The sequence below is a fragment of the Phaethon aethereus genome, assembly GCF_964289735.1.
Source record: "Phaethon aethereus genome assembly, chromosome: 1".
NCBI lineage: Eukaryota > Metazoa > Chordata > Aves > Phaethontiformes > Phaethontidae > Phaethon > Phaethon aethereus.
The window spans coordinates 62,353,418-62,371,138 of NC_138575.1; the positions used below are offsets into that span (position 1 = coordinate 62,353,418).

Here is a 17,721-nt window from a genome sequence, read left to right on the forward strand (position 1 = left end):
CAGCTGTTAGTCCTGTGCACTTGTAGGAAACAGTCACACATGTTCAGCAAGATAGATGGGAAGTTTTTTTGTTTACATTTCCAAGACTGAGGTACAAAATACCCTCTCAAACATGTTAAGTACTATCAGTTTCCCCACCTTGAACAACATTGCATAAAGCATTACTTCTGAAGCCCCAGACCTCCACAGGAACTGAAAAAGACACTAGATTTAAATGTGAGGCCATTCTGAGCAGTAGCAAACACATTAATGAAATGCTATACCAGAGACTGCTGTTTCAAGGAACAAACACCAGCTATGTCCCACAGCCACCACAGAGAACATGGAGGTCTAAAAGGGAAGGATCTGGGAGAGCATTAGTCAGCAGCTGCAGACCCTTGCACAGGTCACTGTTGTTAACTTTTTGATAAGTTATAGGAACTTTGGCCTTAAAACTGCAATAAAAGAAGAATGAGCGAAGTGCAGGGACAATATATTTCACATGTAGGCAATATTTTATTTTACAGATACGTTAAGCATGGGTGTGTAAATAAAAACCCAGGATGGATCATGCACATCAGCCTTGATCAACACTGAAGAGGTTTGCTGACATAGGCAGACCATAGAAAGGGTATGGGTTTACTGTACGTGCTCTTCTCTCAGTTTTGGTTTTTTTTTTTTCCCCAATAAACTTAGATTCGCTGGCAAAATCTAGTAGACCTGGACACAAAGACAAAAGAAAACAAAAAGGAAAGAGACAGGCCTTCTGTCACTTATATTGATCACCAATCCAGTAAAACTTCCACTGGCAAAAGCTGTCCAAACACAAATCTACGCAGAGTAAGAGCAGCTTGCTATTCCAGAAGAGAGATTTCTAAGCACAGGCATGGCTTCCATCTCAGTTTGTCTACATGCAAACCACAATGTGAAATCTCAACAGACATTTGTATAATGGCATTGCCATGACACTTCCACCTAGACAACCACCTTTAGGTGTTGAATGGTGTTGAACTCTATGTAGAAGATCAGCTTTCCAGAAGAAGAAAAGGCTACCTGTTGCTTAGATAGTGCAAGGGAGAAGGTAGATGAAGAATAAAGCAGCTGAAATGCTGTCTGCACAGGGCAGGAAAGAATTGGCAAAAGAAACCCAGTTTCCTGAGCTGCAGTGGCCCTCTTCCATTAGGCAACACTATGTTCCCACTCAGTGACTACACCTATCAAGCGATGGAAGCACAAAAGATATCAGATGTTTCCTACACAGCAGACTTCGCTGTACTCCACTTGAAAAGGTGAGTGTTTTGCTACTTACTTCCAAGCTCTGTTTATGCAACCTGACTTCCAGGTGGGCACACAGTGCTGAATTATTAGAAGCCACTAACTAGAAGTACTTCCCAAGAGCTAGTGAGGGCCTTTGATGTTTTTCCTTCAAGTATGCCTTCAACTTCTGATCCAGAAAAGAAAGGCCATTCAGTGCTTGTCAGGGCATACAGAGGGAAGATTCACACTTTAGAAACCTAAACATAAAGGCAAAACTCAGTGAAAAATTAGAAGCAAAAACTGTTTACGTCTCTGCTCTGTAGTACAATCAAACAGAGCATGTCTGTAGCTTAGCATTAGGACACAGATGCCCTGGGGCAGAACTCATGGTCTCATGGAGGCAACACCTTGTACAGGGGAGCTCAAAAGGACCTCTCAATGCCCCATGTATATGCAACAGGAAGATCTTCCTGGCAGAAGCACTACAAAGGACACACAAGACTGTCCACAACAGTCATCCTCACAAGCCTAGAGCACACCTGGATGGGGCTACAGTGGTGTCCCTTGGGCTAAGTGCTGGGACTTTGGTTGTGTCTGACATCTAGTTTGCACTATGGTCTATTCCAACCCAATAGGGGATTGCAGACCTTAGAACATGCAAGCATCAGGCTCCACAAAACCATCCTACCCTCAAGTTTTATTCCTGAATGTGCCACTAACCCGGTGGGAAACCATCAGCCAAATCCCTGCACACATACCCTTCCTGTCCATGCCTCAGTTCCCCTAGCTGTAGAGTGAAAAAAGCACAAACCTACTTTGTCAAACATTTTTAAGCCTGCTGATTAAAGCAGAGTATTACTAACCACAGAAGTAGACCTGGGCCCAAACTCTCAAAGTTTTCCTAACTTGTCACCAGTGAAAGCTTTCAACTGCAGCAGATAGAGGAAAGTACAGAGTTACCATTAACCAATATACAACACCCATTGCTTGCCATTGAGTAGTATTTCCAGGCTCCCACAATACTGGACCAGTATACCAGGCATAAAACATTCTGGCAAGGTAAGAGCAGCTGAGGTACAATCTGATGACAAGAGATCCCCTTACAGCTAGAAAGGGAGCATGAAATAAATTTCTCTTGGTTACATCACAATGAATGTAAAAACAAGCAAAAAGTCTAATGAGTACAAAGAAAGAAAGGGTGAAATAGTCTGTGTAAAGATTGGTAATGGGAAACAACCCAGGCTAGTCTGGACATGAAAGAATTATGGCCTGTTTCCCTCAGTGCCCAACCACACTGGAGGGAATGAGATGCATTTCTAGTTGCACAAAGATTCTCACAGTAATGTGTTACCACGCTGGTTACAACATTCTTGAGATAGATGAGGCCGTAAGTCACTGACATTATACTGATGTATAGGCTTTGTGCATTACTAACCATTTGGACACAATAGCCCCGTGTATATTTTTGGTTTGAAAACTGTGCTGGCATGCTCTGCAAAAATTCTCCTTTCTCTACTCTGGAAGATTTCAAGAAAAGCATTCAGGAAACAGGCAACAGAATGGGAAAAACTCACCAGAAACACTGATGGGGGTGGGGGGTGGAACAAGCTGGATCAAGATAGCCAAATATGAAGACAATTTTAATTAAATCATGTCTGTCTTATATTATCCATTTCAGCTCACTTAGTATCTCAGAAGAGTTTTATCTCAAACTAGTTAACAGAAGCCCCAACTTTTTCCCAGTTTTTTCTTTAATGCAATTACACTTTTGCTGTCACATCAGAACTATTAATAGCCTCTTCTGCATGGGATAGAGAAGCTCCACAGCAGGACCGCAAGACTTCGATCATATTGATGGCCTGCATGTTAATGGTTACATATAGCTTATCTGTCAATGTCATTTCCACTGAAAATAATGAAAATAGACAGCATCCCCTTCAATACTTCAAGCATGTATCTCTATGGGGAAAAAGCTACCATACACTTGAATGCAGAAGTATTCTGTGAAGGATAAATAAGAAAGCAGAAAAGCAAATGTTATTCTATTGTATATTGCTCTGTAGGAAAGCAGAGAGGGACAAATTCTGGTTTTTGTTACAGTAACTTTGATCCAGAATTGATATAACCAAGTCAATGGAGCTGACCCAGATTTACAGGGGAGAAACAGTTCAGAGTTCCACCCTAGCCTGCAATCCTATATTTCTACCACCACGGGGGATATGTGCCCTTTAAGCAATCCAAAAAGCCTCTGCTCCGGCACAATAGACGTGACCCAGCAATCACTAAAATCAACTGAAAAATGATCATTGACTCCTCCAGTCAATCATGCAGACCTTGCGCAATCAATCCACCAGCAAATTCAAACCACTCAATGTACTCCTTTCACAAAAAGTCGTAAAATTTATGGCTTGTCCAAAACAAAACCCCAAACCCAACAGCCTAGCAGGCAGCCATGTTCATCCTATTTAAGCTTCCCTCAACTTGCCACAAAGGACCACCAAGTCTGGTTCAGGAAGAGAAGGGAAGCGGAGAGGCAGAGATCAGCTGGCATGGTCCACAGGACTGCCAGTGCAACGGTGGCCGGAACTTTGCACAATGTCCAGCTGACTGATCCTACAACAATTACTAAACCAAGAGAGTAGGACACAACGATGCTTGGGAGGCAGAGTACGTGTGTCAATAGCCACCCTGATTCTCTGGTGCATTTGTGTCACTTGATTAGCAGTTACATCAACTTCATAATTATGTGCATATATACACACACTTACATCCAAAGATAAAGCACTTATTCCCACCTGGAAACTCAAATATATTTTATAAGTTAATCAAGACCAAAATACATAATCAAGACAGGCTTTACCAGTTTTATATTTATGACCCCAACTGACACATTTTATTAATCACCAAGTGTTTAACAAGTGTTAATTCCCTCCCCCTCAGTTACTATAAATTCTCTGCTCTCACTTCCAACACGGGCTGTAAAAATGCATATCACTTAAAAGGACATACTCGACTACTGGTACCCACCAGTGTGGGTGCAGAATGTGCTATGCCATCTCAGGTCACTTCAGATAATACAGACATTTTTGTTCTGCTTGCATACCAATCAACTTTAAAGCACAATAATGCAAATAGTCTTTAAAAGGATTTTAACTATCTAAAGCTCTTTGTTTTAAGACAAGGTATTGCAGCAGAGATCATCCATGGGATCCAATTATAGCCACCTTATTAATTATATGTCTACCTTCCCTAATACAAAAATCCCTACAAGTTATCCAGTTTAAACTTCTGACCTCCTTCTATAATCATTTATCAGCAAAAAGCTTGAAAATGACTAGCTACAATGTCATTTGTTCGGTGAATTCAGAAGGTATTACTCTGAGGGTCCCGAAACCCACCTTTTTACCACTTACAAAACGTATCTTGAATTGTCAGAATTAAAAATGACTAGAAAGTGTTGGCTTTTAAAATAAAACAAACTAGGAAATAAAACACACATTTCTCTGCTTTTTACAATGTTGTTTCAGAAGTGGACTGAAACCCAAAAAAAGCCTTTTATTTCTTGTGGATTATTGTGTGTGGACTCTGCAATTAAAAACCATCGTCTCCCACCACTCAGACAAGTGACATAAGACGACACAATCTTTTGCTGTTAAGGTTACTAAGGATGGTATCTTTTAGCCTGAGACAACATTCAAAGCAGCAGCAGCAGTTCCTTTCAGATGAAGCACAGCTGAGGAGGCCAGTATCCTCTTTCACCTACTAGATAAGGGAGAGAAAGGGGGGACAGATCCTGCAAAACCACACACAGATCACTAACTCATCCTTGAAGTCCAGGCTACTTCTCATTGCAAAATGAAGAGCAGACAACATCTAGAGGATGTGAGCATTTCACACCTGCTCTCCCATGGTGTGGTCTACCTATCTTCATGCCATTTGTTGGACAGAGTTACCATCTCCCAAACCCCTGGAATCACAGTGCTGTGAGAAATTCTGCTCGATTGCATTGTTTGTATTTTCCATTTCCCCCAGCACCTTCTTTTAAGGTTTTTCATAGGAGTGTGAAGCCATTGCAGCAGTAATTGATAGCAACGGATGCAAAGTCATCCTTCGGTATCTACAGCACAGCACAAACAAGATGAAAGCTACCTTAAAGAGGCACTCTTACTGTTTAAGCTGATATACCCCCATAAAAATTCCTGCTCTTCCTCAGCCTAGAAAGAATTCATAAAGTCATTACTTCTCTCAAACTGGATGTTTCCAAACATGTACAAGTTCAGAAGAAATAAGAGAAATGAGAAACCACACTGACTATACGTTTCAATTAGTAAAGTAACAAAGGCACCTATGTGGACCCCTTGGCACGTCTGGGATTTCTTTTAATAACAGAGAACTTCATATACCTTACAGAAGCCTTGTTAAGAGAAAAGGGTTTGCGCTTCTGAAATCAATGTATTTGGATTACCTGGGCAGCCAGCTACAGATTTAGTAGGGAGAGAGAAGATGGGTGGGTGCAGGTGCGCATCCACATACATTTGTGTGCACAGCCCTAAAAGTCAGCATTTTATAAGTGCTCATACTCAGCTTTTTTAATCCAGAGATTCAAATTTGTCAGGAGGAAAAAAAATGAAATACTAAGTTTCCAAATCTAGCCTCGATGTCAGTCAGTAGGATCTAACAACTTTTTACTCCAAAGTTTCCAGTAGCAGCCATTTAATTTTATTTCTTTTAAATAACATCCCCTTCTGAGGCTTACAAGCTAAATGTTAATGCCTCATTTAGGACCTCACTTCTAATGTGTAAAATCAATAATGCCAAAAGCAAAGCTCTCATTTACTTTCATTGTCAACATTGGGCAAGGTGTTAAAAGCAACCAAAAAGAGCATATTAGTCTAAAATAAAAACAAACTGGATATTTAAATATGAAATGCATAAGGCAGGGAAATTAACACAAGGAAGCCTCAATGACTCACACGGACACAAAGTTTGCTTGCTGCATATTAACAAATGCTTGTGCTGTTTAGTCGAAGTCCTGTTAGCACATCACAGAAATGAATGTCCTGTCATCCACTCTGACTCTCCGGCACTTGCCAGCACAAACCTTTCCAACCCTCTAAATTCATAGAGTGGAACAGGCAAAACAAGCCAGCTCCCACAGACACACCTGCAATTTTCACGTCCTCTGCAAGAGGGTCCCCAACCAGCCCCCAGGGACCAAACAGGGCGTCGCAGAAGGGCCAGAGCAGAGGATGTACACTGCCATGGGATGGTCACCACCCTCCGCGCACTTACTCCTTACACATAAATGCACGTTATTTGTGCACTGGCTGCCTTTCATTAGGTGCTTCCTAGTGATGCTACAGCTGGTGTGACAATCCAAGAGGACAGTGGGGAGGGAGCTGAAATCTAACACAGGCCATTTATTTGAAAACCTATGACTTCAGTTCGACAGGAGGGAATGGATCTACTCCAGACAATTTCACCAACAACTAACTCCTTACTAAGGAGTATGTGGAGAGGGCAAGCCAACAAGCCACATTTATCAATCTGGCATTAAATGAAAAATGGGGGATAACAACATTATGCAAGAGAAGCAACATGGAGTCCAAGTGTATATGCAATAGAATTTTGATTTATTCAGGAAACCTTAGCTTCAGGTGCCAAACAATTACATGAAAGGGGAACACTCTGTATCCTCCACTGATTACATTCACAAAATTGGAATCCAAGAAAATCCCTCTGTCTGGAGGCATAAGCCAGAGATAATTAGGAACTGAATTCTCCCATTGGTTCGCTGTAGTCTCTGGTGGTCTCATCTTCTAGCTAGAGCATGAGACTTGTGCCAGAAACACCACTTTGTCACAAGCATTCTGCCCACAATAAAAGGGTGCTATCTATAACTTTGATACTGAAACACAAATAAGTAGGAATTAACCAAACTCTACAGTTTGAATTGTGACTGTAAGTACAAACATCTACCTTGTCCCCAAAGATCCTACATGAATGGGCTCCACAGGCAACAAGAACATCCAACAAAACACAAACGTGCTTTGAAACATTATCCTTGTAATAGTACGTGGCTGCTCAATCTAAATGACTCACCACAGACATCTCTTCGTCTTCAGACACGTCAGGTCTACACAAATACAAAATCTCCTAAACTTAAGTTTTACTTCCTTAATGCGAAGGGGAAAACTCCTGCTCTTTTCATTGATTTGAGCTGGTCCCTTCACCCGCACATCCACGGTTGATTTTATATACATGAACACTCAGGCAAGCCACACACAGAACTCAAACATTTGCCTTGAACACCACAAACAATCTGCAAGAGAAAAAAAACATCAGATTCAAACTCTTGCGTCCCCCAACCCTGTCCTTAACTCCCCCAGGATCACCTTAGAGTTGATACGTAATACATATGCATCAACCCAAAAGGCTTGAAAAGGAAAAAAAAAACTGTGCTGGAATGACATTCAAACAAGGACAACTGCAGCAGCTTTGTCAGGCAGGATTTGATACAGTATGTCTGGCAACAGAGGCAAACAAAATACAGTAGTGCTGGCTTTGGGAAAAGAATACGGAACTAATTTCTTCCAAATCTCTGAACCACTTTTAGAGTTAGTTACATGGTACCATACAAGGCAAGCTACCTGTCACTTCTAAGAAGTAATGTAAATGATCTAAGAATTCAGAAATATGCCCACCCTATACAGAGGTAAAACTGACATACTAGTTGCAGCTGATCAACTGTATAAATTTGTTCATAAAAAGCACTGGGCATTTCTGCTCTATACATTTATTTCTAAAGGAAAAATAAAGTTTCCATTCACATTGACTTTATCTCTGAAAAAGTTAGATTTAGCCAAGTCATGACACTTATGCCTGTGAATACAGTGTCAATGCTATGAAAATCAGCACACAGTTTCCCAATATTGATTCACAATAACAAAAAAAAAGTTAAAAGCTTATAAAAACCTACATTGTAGAAATGCTAACTGTGGAGTAATAAATATTCTAATAAATTAAAATTTAGTTAAGACATTACTGCTGACAGGGCCAAGTAATTTTTGCTTGAATAAATTCAGAAACAGATTTTTATTTCATAAGGTCAGCAAGCAGTTGTTGCAAAAAGCTACACTCGTATGTACTGTGATAGAAAAAGTTGCTCTTCTAATAAGCTTAATATTCACTAACCAGGAAGATATTGAAAAGATAGGGAGAGCAGTTTAACTCCCAACCTAAAACGGTTCCAGACTACCAGTACCTTTGGGAAGAGGGACCAGAGTAAATTTGCTCACACTGATGATGCAGTCTCATGGAAATTGGTGAACAGCTTATCAGGACACCCACAAAGGGATACAGCACAGCCCCCTCGCAGGCGCACGGCAGGGTTTCTGCCTGCGACTGGGGGATGCATTTCATTGCATGCAATTAAATGAGGGATAGATTCTTGTGGCCGTCAAAAGAACTCCACTTCTCAGTACCCCAAACAGAATAATTTAAAACCAGTATACAGAGTCCATCAAAGGAATGCCACACACCCACTGCTTTGCAGATCTCATTCCCCTTTATAGGCAGGGGAGAAAGCAAGGATCAGTTGCAAGATGGGAGTCTGCTGCATTGATTTTCAAACAGAATCTTCCATCAAAACCAATGGTGAGCTTGTCTTCAGCCATAAGGGAAAAAAAAATCATGTGATTCGAGTTCCTCTGACATTTGAGCAAAGGTAGACATCAGCCTTCTGTAAGGAACAAGCAGCTATCAGTCATACAGTGCTGCATGCGTAACTGAGATCATGGACAGGAGGCAAGCCTGAGGATCTAACCTTTGTTAGTATCCATAGAAAAGTAGAAATATACAACAGTAAATGAAAAATGGAGCAAAAACATTCTGGTCTGCAGTGAGGGCAGGGAAACCAAGTTTAGAATAAGTTAGTTTCATAAACCTCTCGGGTAAGAAAGATTGAATAATTAAAATTATCTTTATATGTGGAATTTTTCATCTTGAAGGATGCCAGCACATCGCCAGTCTGACCACAGCCTAGCCAAGCAGCTCCTGCCCGCACTTACTGACACACAGTCCCCCCACTCACTGCAGCTGGGACATCTACAGAAGAAAGCAAACACATCTGTCAAAGCGTAGGCAGGCTAAGGACTAGTGAGCGAACCAATTTCACAGGAAAGGCAGCAGATACAACTATGATGGGCTGTCATCTAAAACTCCAAGACTGACCCACGGTACGCAGACAGAAGATCCAGGAGCACGGAACAATAATCAGGCTGCACTCAGTTATGCAGGTAGCACATGGCAGGAGAGCGAAGGGGGGAAATATTCTGAGCAAAGAAGTAAAAAGGACCTGATCTCCTTCCAAGATGCCAGTATATGAGATACAGCACAAGGGACACAACATCACATTTGTGCCCCTGCACTCGGCACTGGTGAGGCCGCACCTTGAATACTGTGTTCAGTTTTGGGCCCCTCACTACAAGAAGGATGCTGAGGTGCTGGAGCGTGTCCAGAGAAGGGCAACGAAGCTGGTGAGGGGTCTGGAGCACAAGTCTTATGAGGAGCGGCTGAGGGAACTACGGTGGTTCAGTCTGGAGAAGAGGAGACTGAGGGGAGACCTTATCGCTCTCTACAACTACCTGAAAGGGGGTTGTGGCGACGAGGGCGCTGGTCTCTTCTCCCAAGTAACCAGCGATAGGACAAGAGGAAATGGCCTCAAGTTGCACCAGGGGAGGTTTAGGTTGGGTATTAGAAAACTTTCTTCACTGAGAGGGTGGTCAGACATTGGAACAGGCTGCCCAGGGAGGTGGTGGAGTCGCCGTCTCTGGAAGTGTTCAAAAAAAGTGTGGATGTGGCACTTCAAGACATGGTTTAGGGGACATGGTGGCGCTGGATTAACGGTTGGACTTGATGATCTTGAAGGTCCTTTCCAACCTAGTGATTCTTTCTCAAAGATAAGGCTAAGCTCACCTTCCCCACTTCAGGCTTTTGTTGTTAGGGGCTTCTGTTAACTGTGTCATTTTCCTATTATTTATCCCAAAGAAAATGCCTGCCAGTAGAAACGTGCCTTCTTTTTTTTTTTTCAATGTTTCTAGCAAGAGATCCACACTCAGACCTCCAAAAATGGAAAATGCCCTTCTAACAGATGAAGAGTTGCTTTGTCCCCAAGGGGGTGAACTCACCTGATAGCCTTCTAGCATCTTTCCCCTTCTGTGTCACATCTAAAATTGTCTGGAAAGCTCTGTAGGCAGAGAACAAGTCTCCTGAAATTCACCCAGAGAACCTGGCAGGGTGAGGGGGGGTGAGTGTGAAGAAATTGCCAGATTTTTAATACGGAGCTGACACTTCTTACAAAGAACTTAACCTTATTTTCCATCCAAAAGGCTTGGGTGGGAATTTTTCAGCTAATTCTGATTGCAAAGTGCCTATCTTGGCACAGTTAAGCTACCAACAACAGCGACAGGCAGCAAGCCAGGGTATATGAGACAGCTCCCTCCAGTAGCTGTCCTAAGACACATACTCCAGCAGAGATCAGCTAAAATTTAAAACACCCTCCACAACAAAAAGGGCATGAGCCAAGATTTTGAAAACTTTTAATGCCTGCAGTCCCATCCCACCTGGCCTGCACTCTGCCCAAGGTTCAGCTCCGGTGAGTTTAAACATACATCAAGAAGGGCTACTGACATACCTCAAAATAAAGATATAATGCCTCAAAATGATCTGCTACCTGATGTATATCACATTGGCACATCTACTACCTCCCTCTCCCCTGCCCCTTCTAGAACTCCACGTTAATCTATCGCCTGCACCACCAGGTAATATGGTAATATTGTATGCATATAGTAATACATACAATCACATAACAGATACCTGGCGAAAATACCTGTTTGAGCTTTATGAACTGCACACAAACTCAATGGCCACACTCTATATGGGTCTGGATGAGTTTGACAGATTTCTAGCAACTTCCACTACAGACACAGCCCACAAAAAAAGCAGAATATGTTATGATCAAAAAGGTACAATAAAGATGGACAGGTTGTGACCACATTTATTTCCAGATCTACTCCACTCACGCCAACAACCTAAATATGTGTCAAACAGAAAATGGGTGCAGATTATCCTCCCAGTGATTTCACAGCATCCACATTGTCTCCTCAGAGTTTATGGTAAATCCTTTGAATTGTACTAAAATCTCAAGCTATTTATAGTTTTACAATAGTACGAATATAAAGCCGTAAACTCCAGCAGCTAGCTACATAGCATATTGAGAATTCTTGAATGGCGATTCTTCGACATTCAAAAATTCACAGAAGAATATTTAATTTAATCTCTCACCTACTGCACGCTGAGTTTGTGTCCCAGCAGTATAATTCATCTGAAACAAGGGGAAATAATAACTCTTGGACAAATTTGCAGAATGTGTGTGCAAACTATATTACCTGTGGAATGCAATTAATGAAAATATCATACTTCTATTAAATTGGTAAAGCTGTGTTACAACCAACAATTCTGCATGGTGCCTTGAAGCCCCGAAAATAAAGCCTTCCCCAGGTCTGCTAAGGGCTGAGCTTTCTTTGTAAAACCAGTAAGCATGGAGCAGACACAGCAGGAGAGAAAAAAATATGCTAATTTTTCCAAGGAGTTGGCAGGTATTAACACAGATGGGCACCATACGAGAACACATTCATCACGCAAATTATACCAACTTCGGAGGAGCAGACAGCTTGATTAGAAAAACGACAAACGGGACTTGGCTTCACCACAGAACAGCAGACCTACCAATTCCTAATCCTATCGGCGCACTAAAGCTTCAACCTTTTGACTCCAAAAAACTTCAAAGGGGGAAAAAAAAAAAAAATCAGTTTTCCTCAACTATGGTTTGGTAGGTAGCCACAAGAAGGGAAGGAAAAAGCCAAACTGAGTATGTCCTTTTTCTTCCTACCAAGCTGTGATGCCCTTGTTTGCTACAGCTATGCCTGTAGCCACGACACTCGAGAGCTGGTAGGAGAGATTTACAGGTACGGCTGCGAAGACTCGCCTGCCAAGAAGCGTGGCCACTCTGCCAGCCACAGCTGTCGGTCTGCTAAGGGGTATCTCTCCCTCTTACAAGGCTCGCTCCTCTGCTCAGCTGTCAGATCCCTCCAAAAAGACGCTGCAAGTCCAATTTCCACCTCATTTCTCAGAAAAGAGGGGGGAAAAGTGAGACAGGCGGAGAGATCAAAAAAAAAATTTTTTTTTTTTTTTGCCGTGCTGGGTAAAATTGGCAGCCAAGCTGCACACAGCAGTCTCACTGCAATCCACGCGCGTGAAGTTTCCACGGCCCAATCCCACCTTCCTGCGAATCAGCAGTCAACCTACGACTGACTTCCACGGGAGCCGGTATCCGCGACCCCCGGTGCGGCTCTGTCCCTAGCCCCTACACCCCGCTTGTAAAAGGGAAAATTAAAGCCTCCACTAGGTACCCAGGAGTTTGGACCGGGGCTTATTACGCCCCTGTAGGCCACCCCGCAGTTTGGGTCTGTGGAGATGCCCGTGCCCAGCCGGGAGCATCACCAGGAGCTCCTCATCCGCCCAAACACCGGGAGGAGTTGCCGGGCCGGGCCGCCGCCTCCGCCGCTCCAGCCAAGTTGGCGAAGGGGCGAGAAGTTGCCCGCCGGCGGCCGCGGGTACTCCTGGCCGGCCACGGTGTCCCCGATGCCCCCAAAAAGCCGAAAAGCAGCGAAGCCGAGGGCTCGCAGCCCCAGGAGGGAGCGAGGGTCGCCCCTCTCGGCGGGGAGGGACCCGCGGGGACCGGGCAGCTCCCGGCGCCGCACTCCGCCGCGGCAGGCTCGCCGGCCGGTGCCGTTCCCCGTCCCTCTTCCCCCCAAACGCACGATATAAAGGCAAAAAATAATAGAATTTTAAAATAAACCAACTTTCCTCCCTCCCGCGGGAAGTTTCATGCGCGGGGAGGACGATGAGGCGACCTTCCCGCGGCTGCCCCGGGCGGTGGCCGGGACGGGGCTGCCGGCCGGGCTGCAGGGTGCTGCGCCCGCCGCCGCCGAGCCCCGCGCCTGCCGCGGCGGCGCCGGGAGCCGAAAGCCGGGGTCGGCGGGGGCTCCCGGGGTGGGCAGGGGCTCGCGGGGCACCCCCCACCTGCGCCGGCGGGGAGCGGGGCCGGCGCGGAGCCGTGCGCTACCCTCCGCGGTGCCGGGGGCCGATGCCGTTGCGGTGCCGGTGCCCTACCTGGGTGCAACATACTTTGGAAATAGAAGATGACGAGGATGAAGGAGCCCACGGAAGTGACCAGGACCATCCTGCACACCCGGTTCATCCTCATTACTTCCAGCACCGCCGGCTTCATGGCGTTGTCCGGCGGCGCTGTGAGGGGCGGCGGGGCGCGCACGGCTGGCACTGAGAGCCGCTCCGCGCCCGCGGCGCTCCGAGGTGCCGGGGAGCAGCCGCCGCCGCACCGGAGGATGCCCGGGCGCCCTCACCCCGCACCGGGGGGCGCTAATGCCTGCGCTGGGCGTGACCACGCCGCGCGCCAGGCGGAGGGGCGCTCTGCGCGGCGCGGGGGGGAGGCGGGCCAGGCGGGGAGCCGGGGCGGAGCGCGCCCCCCCCCTTCGCCAAGGGTAGAGATGGTCCCGCCCGGCGGCGGTGGCGGGCGGAGACGCGCCGGGCTGCCTCGAGGGGCCGTCGCCGCCGGGCGCGCTCAGTGGGGGGGGGAAGGGGAGGGGAGGGGAGGGCAGGGGAGGGGCAGGGGCGTGCCGGGCGCGTGCGGGAGCCCCAACGGCCAACGGGCGTCGCCGGCGCTGAGGGAGGCGACGGCTGCGGAGGCTCTCTCGGGCCCCTCCCGGCGCCGGTCGACCTCGCAGGCGGCGGCCGGGGTCTGCAGGCGTTGAGGCCCCTTTGCGTGCGAACTTGACCACCTCTTGGTCACTCTCGCCCTCCTCAGGGTGCCTTGGGTCCGGCAGCCCGCCGGCGAGGAGCGGGCCGCCACCGCACGCTGGGCCGCCCCCCGGCCCGCCGTCGCCCCGCGCCAAGGGGCCTTTTCTCTGCGCCCCATTTGCGGAGAGAACTTATCTTCTCAGACTTTCCTTTTTTTTGGGGGGGGGCGGCGGGATGTGGTGCCTGTCACGCTCTTAATCCTAAATGCCTTCTTCCTGGTCTTCTCTCGCTTTAGTATTATATAAGGCATAATTTTATACCCAGGCTTTGTCATCGTTTCTTTTTCGGTGTTGCGCTGTCCCGACCGGTAGCAGTTAATATTTATAATCAGTGTAAACACTGACTTCCAGTAGCCCTGAATCATCCCTAACGAAAACAGTGCCACCTGGCATGCCAGAAATGAAAGGGGTTTTTGTTTCTAAGTGCGAGACTTTAAGTTTTCTGAATTAACGAACTGATTGCTCATTTGTTTGTGGAAAACAAAAGGTTCTTCCCCCACGGTTCCTCCACCGAAGTCTACCTCGCGGTAGTCGGGAGAGCAACAACAGGCAACGAGATACGAGACCGTACGTGGGAGGAATGCAGAAGAGCTTAGTGCAACAGAACAAAAGGCATCTGCCTTGTCCACGCGTGCATCCGGGCTGGGGGCTTCTGGTGAGCTGGGGGGACACCAGCAACTGCAGATCAGCTCAGTCCTGAAATAGGTTTCTAACGTTTACCACACAGGATAGCTCCCAAAGTGCGTCTATCCACTTGCACAGAACTAGATGGGTGTTGAAAAGTACATTGCTGAGTGACATCAGCTTCTCAGCAATATACCATTTATCCTTCCACTGTGTTAACTGCTCTATTTGTTCCCCTGATGCACCCAAATACTGATTTGCTATTGCTTTTCTTTTTGCTGAAGTGAAAATAGTTTTGCTGATGCTCATACCATCTTCATGTGTAAAAGGATTTTTCTCCCTCACATTTCTTTCTGTTCTTCCGATGTGGTTGGGAGGAGGGGGTCTTTAAAATGAAAATAACCCTGAACAGACTGAGCCCAAAGCTAGGAGGCAAGTAGGGTAAAACAGATTTTAAGCATAAAAAAAAAAAAGCCCCACAAACCACACACCACCACAAACCCAACCAACAAAACCAAAAGGTGTGAGTATTGTTTCCTGGCTAATTGTGACAGAAACATGTAACATCATCGGGGTTTTCCATTCAGACTTTCTGAAAGCCAATTAAAAGGATTTTACCTCAAGGATAAACCAATAATTAGGTAGACATTTGTAACAGAGTAGATTATTTAGGCTTGGCCTAGAGTTCCTTTTATTAGAAACAATTTCCATTGTTCATTAAGGTTTTACACGATATTAATTTTGCTTACTTTCTGTAGATTTTTTCCAGGTTTTTTTAGCAGTTTTGATATGCAGTGACCATTTTCTAGTCTTCCTGACGTAAAGGAAACTTTAAATTGATTTTCCTCTTTTAAATCCAAACCTCAAATGTAACACAAAAGCGTTCTATCAAAAACACTAAAGAGAAGTACTAATACATAACACATCCAAGTGGCAAATCTTTAAGTCAGTCAACAAAAGTCAAGCAGAAGCACAGCCTGGGATTTCAGTGTCCATCCGTCAAGACATATGCTGCGGCACAAAAGCAACTGCAGTATTTTAACAGAAAGAACTGGACTGTAGCCAGGAATGTGGGTAAGACACCGAGGGATAAGGACAAAAGCCTAGAACTCAATACTCGGTCAAGTAACAGAAGAAGAGAAACGCTTTATGCTGCTAGAGAAGGTGGTCGGATGCTCCGTGGGGCTTAACAATAGTTACTCTTATTTTCTGAGCATCACCCTTCGATAGAACGATGGATCGTTTTAGAGCAGCAGGAAGAAAAATCACCAGCCGTGTTGCCATTTCCTATTAAAGGAACATTATAAAGCAACACCTTTATTACGGACATTGGTGATTACAGACATAACATCCACCCGCACGCTTGCCGCATCTCGGCAAATTTCAGCCTATAACAACCTTTCTAATGGCCGGTGAGTCAGGACAATGAAATGCAGCAGCCTATTTTTTAGAGACTGAGACAGCTGTGCTTTGGTTTTCCTACAGAAAAGAGCATAATCGAGGGAACACAAGGAAACGCAGTTGTCGTTCCAGATGGGTGCTGAGTTATAGAATAGGCACACGAACAGCTCAGGCACTTCTTCTAAAGCATAACTCTGAGTGGAAACTTCAGCAGCTGCAGAGCAGTGGGGAGTCTGGATAGCACTGTAGGTGTGATCACCTGCCATTCCCATGATAATAACCAGCCTTCAGTATCTCTGAATAAAAATAGTCTAGTTATCCAAGAGGTTTCTGGAAAGAAAGACTTAAGAGATTAAGAACCAGATGCCAGTGACATCAAAAGAAGTCCAGACAGTATTTTGTAGATTATTTTGTGTAACAAAAAAGCTTTATGAAAAACCAAACAAACAAAACCACCCACATGACTATTTATTGATAAAGTTCTAAAAATAACAAAACTGCAGTTGAAAAACAGCACAGACAGAAATACAGTGTGTAGTAAACACAGGGTGCAATTTATCAAAAAATGGACAGTGGGCTAATATTGAAGAGTCTATTGAAATGTGAAACAGAAAAACATTAGAAAATAGGGGTGAGAGACATGTAGGTGTCTGCAACTTTTCATCTGTAACAAAAGAATCTCAGAAACAGTTACTTTGTTTTAGACTGATTAGCTTCACCCTCTTAAAAACAGAAAGTGAAATTTTTAGAGAGTGCCTTCGAGGGGGGGCAACTAGTGTTATTGAAGGAATATGCACAAGCTTTTCGGCATGTAAGGCACCTTCACATCTGAAACAAAAACTGCACGTTTCAGACTCTCTCTCTGTATAGCCTTAGACCGTTGTGGCTCCAGTCCCATCATGACTCCTGCCACCATAGGGTGAAAGCAGTCTAGTTAGGTGGATCAGAAAATCTTCTGGATATGTCTGCTGGTTATATTCTCTGGGGGATGGTTTTTAACTTCCTCTGCCTAAAACATCCATACCGTAAAGAGACCAGGTCTTGGTTTTTGTCACCCAAGGAAAAAGCACATTGCTTTAATCATTCCAGCCAGTCAGTGGACCTTTCGTTTGACCAGCTGCCCCAAACTGCGCTGTCTGAAGTTAGGAAGTCAAACAAAAAAAGACCCACGTTGATGGTCAGACACCCCACTACCTTGTAGGGCTCTGTAGTACAACCTAGGATTGCACGCAAGTCAACATGTGTTTAGCAATGTTGTTGTATTAATGTAAGTAACAGTCTTTTAAGATACAGATTCTGATCCCTTTTTAAAAAGTCACCAAGAACCTCCCTACTGACTTCAGTGGAAGTAGGACAAAGCTCATTTAACGTACACAGATTTCCCAATTAGCAGTTCACTGTACGCATGAATAAGAGGCCACCCACCTCCACCATAGCTACCACCATAGAAAATTGAAAGAAAATCCTTTCCAGAGCAAAGCAGATGTCTTGCCTACTTCCCCTTCCCTCCAAATAAGAAAAC

General features: G+C 45.0%; 1 protein-coding gene across 1 annotated transcript in view; it reads right to left on the reverse strand.

The window, feature by feature from the left end:
- The window catches only part of CHST11 (carbohydrate sulfotransferase 11), a gene marked incomplete at both ends in the record, with an annotated part of 175,929 nt that extends 162,341 nt beyond the window's left edge, over positions 1–13,588 (reverse strand). Inside the window, one exon of the mRNA XM_082004658.1 lies at positions 13,471–13,588. Within this exon, the coding sequence (XP_081860784.1) occupies positions 13,471–13,588 (118 nt within the window). The remainder of the gene's footprint in view (positions 1–13,470) is intronic.
- Positions 13,589–17,721: the final 4,133 nt, after the last annotated feature.